This window comes from Hippocampus guttulatus, chromosome 1 (genome assembly GCF_054856545.1).
Source record: "Hippocampus guttulatus isolate MCC_2025c chromosome 1, RoL_Hgut_1.0, whole genome shotgun sequence".
Classification (NCBI taxonomy): domain Eukaryota; kingdom Metazoa; phylum Chordata; class Actinopteri; order Syngnathiformes; family Syngnathidae; genus Hippocampus; species Hippocampus guttulatus.
In genome coordinates this window covers 16,713,578-16,723,837 of record NC_141261.1, presented here as the reverse complement: position 1 = coordinate 16,723,837, position 10,260 = coordinate 16,713,578, and the positions used below count along the sequence as shown (strand labels likewise).

The 10,260-nt window shown below is 43.0% G+C and overlaps 1 protein-coding gene across 1 annotated transcript in view; it reads right to left on the bottom strand.

The window, feature by feature from the left end:
• Positions 1 to 2,212: 2,212 nt before the first annotated feature.
• The window catches only part of LOC147210687 (adenylate cyclase type 6-like), a 35,772-nt gene continuing 27,724 nt past the window's right edge, over positions 2,213 to 10,260 (bottom strand). Inside the window, exons 14-24 of the mRNA XM_086114802.1 lie at positions 9,536 to 9,623; positions 9,339 to 9,455; positions 9,104 to 9,262; positions 8,793 to 8,968; positions 7,759 to 7,785; positions 7,645 to 7,674; positions 7,439 to 7,571; positions 6,458 to 6,721; positions 6,181 to 6,385; positions 5,970 to 6,094; positions 2,213 to 4,917 (exon numbers count right to left, since the gene is read on the bottom strand). Of these exons, the coding sequence (XP_085970928.1) occupies positions 4,789 to 4,917; positions 5,970 to 6,094; positions 6,181 to 6,385; positions 6,458 to 6,721; positions 7,439 to 7,571; positions 7,645 to 7,674; positions 7,759 to 7,785; positions 8,793 to 8,968; positions 9,104 to 9,262; positions 9,339 to 9,455; positions 9,536 to 9,623 (1,453 nt within the window). The 3' untranslated portion in view covers positions 2,213 to 4,788. The remainder of the gene's footprint in view (positions 4,918 to 5,969; positions 6,095 to 6,180; positions 6,386 to 6,457; positions 6,722 to 7,438; positions 7,572 to 7,644; positions 7,675 to 7,758; positions 7,786 to 8,792; positions 8,969 to 9,103; positions 9,263 to 9,338; positions 9,456 to 9,535; positions 9,624 to 10,260) is intronic.

The following is a 10,260-nucleotide window of genomic DNA, read 5'->3' as shown; positions in this document are numbered from 1 at the left end:
GTTTCTTCCAAATGGCTGGTGCAATCTGTTGCCATCTACAAATGTGTTAGATGCAGTGGTTTTACCAGTGTTTCCTTTTGAATGGCAGCGTCAATTGTTTTTTGTTATATGTGACATTTTGAAAAAATACAACAAAAAGGCCAAATTGAGCCACAAGTATGCGACAAAAATGAACCATGCATGACTTTAAAAAAATCTCTGTCTTTAATCTTTCATGCCTCCAGGAGGCATAAGTCTTCAAATGGGTTAAAGTTCTTCCTTTTGGAAACAGCACAAGTCTGACAAGAATGAGGAAATGAATTTCACAGTGTTTCCTCATACACTGAGTTAACTTAAGGATGGTTGACTGTTGTTATAGTTTCTGTTCTTCCTTAGCTGCTTGCCTTATGCAATATATTTCAAATCCCACTCAACACTAATTGCAATATGTTCCAAGATACTCGTTATCAAAAATAATTCCACTTGTAAAGTAAATTCAATGAGACAATGAATGGTATAAAAACTTCAGCACACTAAAAGCGGAATGGCCGGTTTACTCACTTGTGTATTCAAGTGTTTGCGTACAAAAGCTGCCTGACCGGTTAAATCATGTCAACTAAAACTGCTATTATACCGTGACTTCAGATCAAAAGTGCTCCTATTAGGAACATAAATCCATCCATCCATTTTCTAATCCAAATATCCTCACAAGGGTCGCAAACGTGCTGGAGCCTATCCCAGCCCTCTTTCACACTGGACTGGTTGCCAGTCTATCACAGGGCACACATAGACGAAAAACCATCCACGCTCACAATCACACCTAGGGACAATTTAGACTCTAAATTTTAGAGTCTTCCATTAACCTGCCACGCATGTTTTTGGAATGTGGGAGGAAACCAGAGTACCCGGAGAAAACCCACACAGGCACAGGGACAACATGCAAACTCCACACAGGAAGGCCAGAGCCAGAATCGAACCCTGCACCTCTGCTCTGTGAGGCGGACGTGATAACCAGTCGACCACCATGCCTGTTTTCTATGGTTGCTTTCAAACTCAAAGTTTTACTTCAGTTGCTAGCCCTTAGGTCTGTTTCCAGGAGCCAATGTTATTTCCAGTCCAAAGTTCCACCATTACAGTCTATTGCATGCTCAGACGAAGAAGACGCCTGCAGGCTAGCCAGCAACATTTCACCCTGGTGAAGGAGGTGACCAAGTGCTGTAGCTAACATTGATTTCTGTAAAGCCCTTTCATATAATACTCACAAAACATCACGGCTATTTTACTTGTGGGTGAAATTTAAGGATGAACCGTAAATGCACTCTAACTGGGGTGGGAAACACCGGTCCTCTTGCACTCAGTGGCCACTTCCTTCTGAGCACATCCTCGATGAAATGTTGCAATTGACGAGGCTACTGTTGCTAAATGGTTAGGCTCTCTTGATCTGATGCTGTCAAACTGTGAACAGAATGATGTCTGAAGGACTGTTTGAATACCAAATCTAACTGAACCAGGAAATTGTGCAAAAGGCACCGAAACACTGAAAAGTGTGAATATGAAAAACAAGTTTAGATGAGGGCAAATTTAGTTTACCTGTGAAGTCACTTTTGACTCATGGCACAGGTGGCTACTGCCCCCACCCCCCTTTTCCGGAAAACATAACTTCCGATCATCTTTTAAATCCCTTAAGGCGTGTGAATAAACAAAATCAGCCCATCATAAAATGCTGCGATGACAAAACATTTTAAGAAGAGGAAAATCCATCCATCCATTTTCCGAACCGCTTGATCCTCACTAGGGTCACGGGGGTGCTGGAGCCTATCCCAGCTGTCTTCGGGCAGTAGGCGGGGGACACCCTGAATCGGTTGCCAGCCAATCGCAGGGCACACAGAGACGAACAACCATCCACGCTCACATTCACACCTAGGGACAATTTAGAGCGTTCAATCAGCCTGCCATGCAAGTTTTTGGAATGTGGGAGGAAACCGGAGTACCCGGAGAAAACCCACGCAGGCCCGGGGAGAACATGCAAACTCCACACAGGGAGGCCGGAGCTGGAATCGAACCCGGTACCTCTGCACTGTGAAGTCGACGTGCTAACCACTGGACTACTGGGCCGCCCAGAAGAGGAAAATGAATACCTAAAATGTCCTTCCATTTTCCATCACTATTAATACATTTATGCAGCACGTATCGGCATATAGGTGAAAACATACAAATGAGCCATTGATCTCCATTTGGATTTTCTTTCTTCAAGGGGGAATTTTATTTTTCTCTTTGTCAGTCCTCAACTCTTGTCATTCGATGCAAAACACCCCACCCAGCTCCACCAACTCAGGGAAAATACGAATAAAACAAAACAAGCACAGAAAGTTCTTTGTCAGGCCTGAGTGAAAATACTGTTTCAGTTGTGTGGGGACAACCTTCTCCTGCTCCACAAAAACATCCCAGCATTGAACAATTAACAGAAGTCCATGGACAGCCAATTGAAATAAATACATACAATGCACATTTTTATCAACACTTGTCCAGCCTATGAACTTAAGACGAATCATTCTTTATTGGTCACAGTTCCCTCGTTAGTTGCTGTTGTCCATTACATTGCTTTCTTCTGGCACCTCTGCCACACCTGACAACACAAAGCCACAAAACAGGGACCAAAAGCGCAAGGTCGCATGAGCTGGCTTTGGTACAAATTGTTTGTCGGCCGTTGAGTGCGGCAAAAGAGTCGAGTCAGGGCTTTCGCTTGTGGCAAAAAAAAAAAAAAAAAGGTGGGTGATGATGCGCTGTTGCACAGAGAATATTCTCAACAAGCCCTTATTCTTTTCTCGCCATCGGAAGTCCAGAAAGGGCCAGCAGGCACAGTTCCTGTATAGCGTTATTCTCATAAATGTCATCAATGAACTTAAGGCAATCAAACTCAGCCGTCAGCAAAAATGCTGCTGAAAGACTGGAAAAATAATACCGGTACATGAACTGAAGAAATTGATCCTGACAAAATATGTGCTGCCCCCCCCCCCACCACATAGTGGTATAATGCCAGGAAATATCGGTATGTTCTGTTCTCTGTTGAGTTGTGTGGAAAGGAGACATCACTTTAAAGCCCGACTGAGATTTACAATACTGCAGGAGTGTCAATAAAAAAAAAAAAAAAGAAGAATTGAAAAGAAGAAGAAGCACAGTGAATCTTTCAAAAACCTGTTTGCTGCTATGCTTATGTGAGCACGCAGCCAAGTTGTTACTTGCTGTACATGATCGCACCGACGGCCAGTGGAAATACTGTATAGTATATCACGTCTGAATGACAGAATTCATTGGCTGCAGTTGTTACCCGTGAGCTTCAGCTTCACCACAGACGTTGAACAAGAAAGCGTGCTGGTCTTTGATCCTTTTTCACTGGAATGGAATCATCATAATAAGCATTAGAATTCATCATCATCATCATCGTCGTCATCGAAATATTAAGAATATACAAACGATAAATACGGAAGTGGCAAAAATGACCCTACATTAAAACAAACAAAACTGAACTGAAGGTACCACCATAAGATATGCTTCAAAGCGGTTATGTTTGGCAAGAAAGCAGTTTTGCTGAAGAATAGAAACCTCACAGTGAAAATAGTTTTGCCCCTCCAGGATTACAAAGCACAGTATTCAGTCAAAACAATATAGATATCTTTCCTTCATCTTGTTCTTAAATCAGGCTGCGCTGACATCCAAAGTTTTCTCCCCGATTCCTTCGGAACGGCTTTGCTGACAACTTCTATTTGCCCCAAAAGTACCGGTACACCTCCAAAAGGCGAAGGAGGGATTGACATACTCTTACGGCTTTAGCCAGCTGGATAGTGGTGGCTCCAACTCTGAAAAAGCAACCAATAATGTTGTGAAACAAGCGCTTGAAACCCAGCTGAAGCCACTTGTACACCGCAGAGAGCACAAATGAAAAATAGACATTTCAAATGCAGCCTTCTTTAAAACATCCTTTGTCGTCTTTAGTCATCTAGAGGTTGAGGGCACGATAATAATTTAGAGCGGATGCGCCTTGCTGCTGGAATGACAGACAAAAATAAATAATTCTTTGTTTGTTTGTTTTTAAAACATAGTTTACGAAAACAATGAAGCAGTCTTTACTGCCAGCAGCTGGGCAAGAAGACACAAGGTTCAGGCCTAACAAACGTTGCTGACTTTTGCCAGAACAGATCCCGTGACATCTCTTGCCTTGCTTTTAGTAAATACTTTCGTCTTTGGTCAATAGAATCCTCCTCATTTTGTACATATATTCATCCACAAATAGGCATGTACATACACACTTATTGTCGTGTAGTAAACTGGATATTTGTGCACGAGCTTTATGTCGTCACACTTCTTCATAAAGGACCTTTTGCACAACACGTTTGTAATAAATAATTCATCCGGAACTCAGATACAAGTACCTCTTCTTAATTCCTGTAAAAAGCAAAATGAAGACGTAAAAGAAAGTAGCCTTATGTACAGCGCAAAATCTTCTTTTGACACAGGCTAAAAGGCGTTGATTGAAATAAACAGACTTTGCATCTTTCAAGAAGCCCGACAGAGGCTTGACATGAGAAAAATGTCAGTCTTTTGAGTTGTAGATGTGCCACGAAGGCCGTCAAATCAGACATTTGTCTTTCTTCAAGTGCATGTTTCCATTGAAAGTCTGACACTTCCCCCCTCCGGACTTGGGATTCAAGTGATGGCGTTTCCAGTTGTTTGTAGCCATTTGCTCACTCTGTGAGTCCTCACTCAGCGGTGCTGTGTCCCTGCAGTAGCCACCTGCTGTTGCCACGGCTGCTAACTCTTGGGTGGGCCATCATTGAGGAAGTAGGTTGTCATTTCCCCTTTACCTTTGACCTTAACCACCCCACGACACTCCAGCACATAGCCTTTGCTCGCCAGCACTTGATAGAGGTCTGTTGTCACCTGAGAACGGCGCAAGACAAAGCAGAGCAACAGGAAGCTGAAACGCTGGCAGTGATTGCGCGAGATGAATCGCGAGGATGTGCTGAAGTCGAAAAGAACATCCATCAGTTGGCAACAGCGCTTAAGGCTCAAAATAAGCGGTTTCGCATCGCAATTTCCGAGTCGAAGTTCGCATATCTTGTGTCTCAATCAAACAAATGCTGAACGCAGAGCTGCCAAATGTGACAGATATCGCTGAGTGCAAACTCGTTACGTCGTGTTTGTGCCAAATATTCCTCCCAATAATCAGCAGAGTGGCTGTCAGATTTCCCTTCTCTCCCTCTGTCGTGTGAGATGGCGCAGAGCGCAGCAGCCCCAATGGGTTCTTCATTACTAATCGAGGAAGAGAGTCTTTGCGCCGAACTGAAGCATTGCACCGGGACATATGTATTCGGTGTCGAGGGTCAATGTGTTATGCAAGTCAAATTCTATAGCCCCCCTACAGAATTTATTTTGTGATTTCCTCATTTGTGAATACAGTATACAACAAAGGAATAAATAACAAACACTTCTGAGACAATCCGGTCTCCTGGATTTTACTGACATCTGATCGTTCTGTTGGTGCTGCGCTCAAGGAAATGCCAAAATAAATTCTGGAGGGGTGCGATAGAATTTATTTAGTCATTTCCTCGCTTGATTTTCTGTTTTGATGCATTATTTTCAATTTTCGTAGTTTCATTGAAGTAATCGTTAATTTACGTTAATTTACGTTTTCTCGAGTCGAACAGAAGAAGTGTAGCCCTACCTAGTGGATGCATTGTACATTGCGCCTTATAATCCAGTGCGTCCAATATAAGAAAAAAATTACAAAATAGCCCATTCCTTGAAGGTGCGCCTCATAATCCAATACGCCTTTTAGTGCGGAAAATACGGTAGTTATTAGTAGCTCCTCAAAACCTTGCTCCCCAAATGAAGACAGTGATTAGCAAAAATATATATTTTGAGCCATGGCGATTTTTCTCGTTAGGGTCACAGGTGAGCTGGGAAACGAGAAGCGTTAGCATGCAACCCACCTGTATGCAGTCCGGTACACCTGTGCTGTCCATGCGGCTGGCCACATTGACGGTGTTTCCCCAGATATCGTATTGAGGCTTCCGTGCACCAATGACCCCTGCTACCACTGGTCCGATGTTCAGACCTGGATATTGAAGGAAAAGAAGTACCACACAAACCATTTATTGCCATGGCGGAGGGGCCAAAATTAAGACCATCTCATGTTTTTACCTATCTTCATCTGGAAGTTGTTGAATGAATGCTCATTGATGTATTTCATCTGCTCCCTCAGTCTCATGGCGTAGTCAGCCAGTGCGGTAATGTGTGTTCGGCCCTCTTTGTCATAGGTGGAGTCATTGAGGCCGGAAGCGGCCATGTAGGTGGAGCCAATGGTCTTGATCTTCTCCAGCTGCCTGTATTTCTCCTCACTGATAATCTGCCAATAAATGACCCACAAAAGAGGTGAAACCTGTCGTGCCGGCACACCGAGCATTGCAGACGTTGGTACCTCATCAAAGTCAGCGATAATCTCATTGAGCAGACGTAGACACTCCACCCCCTCGTTGTTGGCCTCCAGTTCTACGTAGAACTCGGAGAAATTGCTTATGGAGGCAAACATGACCGCCACGCACTCACAGGACTGGTAGTAGAGCTCGTCGTTACGCCGCTCACGTGCCAAGAAGTGTGCAGCCACGTCTTTAGGCAGAATATTGTGGAGGAGGCGACGGTTGTAGGCTTGGAGTTCCTCCATCTCCTCCTTTTCTTCAGTGGCCTGAGAGGGAAAAGAGGAAGTGTGATATTGCTTATTTTTTGTTTGTTTTTGTTTTTTTCAATCACTAAACCATACTAAACAAACAAATATAATTACTTAATTAACAGTCATGGTTTTTGTAATTCATTTTAACGGAAAATTAAATTGAATCAGATTATTCAATTAATTGATAGAATAATCAATAGAATAACCAATTCTAAAATATTTGACAGTGACAGCCCTACTTCAGAATAAAATGGGTGATTTATTTTTTTTTTTTTTGTGGGTCCACAGAAAATAGACATTCGCGTCACATTTCTTGTTGCTCATTTCAGTTGGGGAGATTACTATTATGGGAAGCCGTCAAGTGGCCTAATTTATTTGGACTAAGCAACATAGAGAACCACAAAGCGACAGAAAAATTAAGAAAGCTTTTTTATGAGGGCAAGGTTTGGAGGTGATGAAATACAGTAGACTGTGCAGCCACATGGGAAAGGTATGCTCAGTTGCCATCATTCTTTGACTGTTTCATATTTAAAGCTAAAGTCAAAGGGTTTTTTTTTCATTTTAATTTAACTATTGTGTTAGCAGTAGCACATTCAGGTCGCAACAGGAGGAACAGCATTCCACTAGGGAGCCCTTGCACATTTAGGAGCGCAGTACGCTAAAAAAAATAAAAAGACTTTTCCAGCAGCTGAAAGTTTTATTATGCCGCTCTCTGGTGGACATACGAGGTACCTGTAATTTCCACAGGAAGTCGAGGCGTGCTGTGGATTCGACCTGCTGTGCATGCAGGTAGAGTGCCAGCACAAAGACTGTGAGGATCACTGGCGTCATGACCCTCAGGGACACTTTGGTCACAACAAATGGGCTGTAAAAAGGCAGACACGTTACCAGGCGGCAGACAATTGATAGAAACTCAAAATGGAGTTGAGGTATCTCACCACTGGTTGGAAGTTTCATTGAAACTAGGCCTAACACAAAAACGCAAGGAAGTTAGGTCTTGTGATGTGGAAAAACAAGTTCGATTTCATCAGTAGTAGATTGTTAAGACTTACCACTGAGTACTTGTTTCATTTAGATCGCTAGAATGACAACAGAGAAACGATGTTAGAAATCATAAAACTACAAGAAATGAGTAACATCCAAAAACTTCTTGGTTGACATGTCAGGGATTGGCGGCTTATTGATGGGGGGAAAAAAGGGGAAAAGAAAAGGGAAAAAAAATTTTTTTCCCCAAACCGACCAAAAAAAAAAATGCTGAGAAACATTCAATACTGTATACGTTTTCTGTAGACAATGCACGAACAGGAGGGTTCAAAAAATCCCAGAAAAAAAACAAGCAAAATGCAAAATATGTAAAGATATAAATTTCTTAAATCTGCAAATATGTCAATCCACAGGTGACAAACTGTGACTATGTAAGGGTGGACTGTCGTTAAAGTTGTAATATCACCAACCACCCCCAGATGGCAGATATGTAGTTGTGCTTATATTGGGTTTAATACTGCCAACACTAGAATTATTACTCTTTTTCTTTTTTGCTTATTTGTAATGATACGCAGGACAAACATAGTATCTCAAAAATATTAACATTTTCAGTGAGTTGATTTTTTCAAAAAAATATACAAAATGATTTCTTGCATTTAATGTTTCTTTTTCTGTTGAGCAGTTTGAAGCTGTGCTTTAACGGTAATTTTCATGCAAGAGAGCCCTTTGCACTGGGGGAAAATACGGCATGTGGTTACTTTGTTGTCTGCTTCAAACCCTTTGTTGTTGGTTACGGGTAGTGGATCTATTATACATGTAGTGAAAAATGTATTACCAAAAATGGTATTTCTTAAGAGCATGTAAGTCCATGATCGTGTGTGCACCCCCCCCCCCTTCCCCAGCAGCACTGATGAAAAATTGTGGCCCCCTCCAGCATTTAAGTTGCCCATCACTGTTGTTCGCCGTGGGTTCTGTTGAGTTTTAAAATAATGAATTTTGCTTTGAAGCACGAAAATGAAATTTGAGCAACCGTTGGAACAACATGCATACAAAGAAACTCCATCCTGGTCTTCCCCGGAATGTGCCCTCGCATTGCACTTACATGGCATTGGAGGTGACAAAGAGGTCTGCATTGTCGAACAGTGCTACTTGCGGCCATTCGACCAGTAGCAGGAAGGTGAGCTGGATGAGCAGCATCAGAGCCAACTTCCCAATGCTGCTGATCTGCAGGAACACTGAGCAGGCCAGCAGCGTCAGCAGCACGCTGTAGCTGAAGTACTGCCGCAAACAGGAGAGCATTATCAACTACGGCGCTCACAAATGCAAATGTGACATTTCCTCACTCATTGGCATCTAGAACAAACACGGTTAATAGGCGGCACGCGATGGACTTGCAATAGAGTCACCGCTCACCTCGGGAAAGGGGCAGGAGGGGCCTTGACTGGGACAGATCTCGAGACCCCCTTCAACAGACACATTCAATCGGCGGATCACACAGGGCGTCACCATGGCTGTAGAGGTGTTGGAGTTCTCCGCAACACACTCCACTAAGCTCTTGGTGTCACATGCAAACTATAACCAAGCCAAAGACACAAAGTGTGGTTTCATTTTTTTTTCCCCCTTTGTGGGAGGGCGATTTCAATCGTACCATGTTGACAAAGGCAGAAATAAAGACGAGGATAATGGTAAACACTCCAACTAGAGTGCTGTTGGTGCGAGACTGGACAATCTTCTTTGAAACTGTCTGCATTGCAGCAGGAAAGAGCTGTGAGACAAACAAGAAGAATCGGATCACGTCAAATCCAGTGGAGAAAGTATGCGTCTTTATGAGTTCTGCTTCAGTACCTTGATGCAAGAGTATATGGCACAGATGAAGAGGATGTTGGCCAGGATGATGAAGATACTGATGTAGATTCCCAGCATGACCGGAGTGCTGCAAGAAGCAGGAGAATTAGAGAAACGCTTGGGATTATTCCTCTGCTTTAATCTCAACTATTGTATTTCCTGATAGCGTGGCAGGGGCGTTTATTTACTAAACAGCAGTGAGGACTAGATCTCCCAATTGAAATGAGGGACCCGATAGTGCTCTAGAGTAAGAACTGGTGAATCCTGATTTTTGTGCCGATGCAAGCCTCGGTGAGAACGTCTGAGAATCTGCTTCATCTCTGTGTGCTATGCTGGGCGTTCCCGCCTATTCCCTTTGACATGCGCCCAGTGCACCTGATAATTTGGTTGGCTGAAATTAGGCTAAACAATACGCTTCATGAAATCACGTCTAAGTATTGGTGCGGGCAGTCTAATGTGATTTTGGTCAATTTGATGGAGGTGCAGTTCGGCAGATTCCGAGCTCCGGGGATGTCTGTGATGGACGTTATCCTCTTTTATTCATAAATATAACAACAGCATCACTCTCTAAATAGCTGCAGAAATAAATTGACCGAACGCATTATTTTCATGTTTATTACACACGACATGTACCATCAGGGTCGAAGGGAGTCTCCATGTGCCCACAGATCTGTGATCTCCGAGACCAATTTGACATCATCATTTCGACATCCTGCAAGGACTGT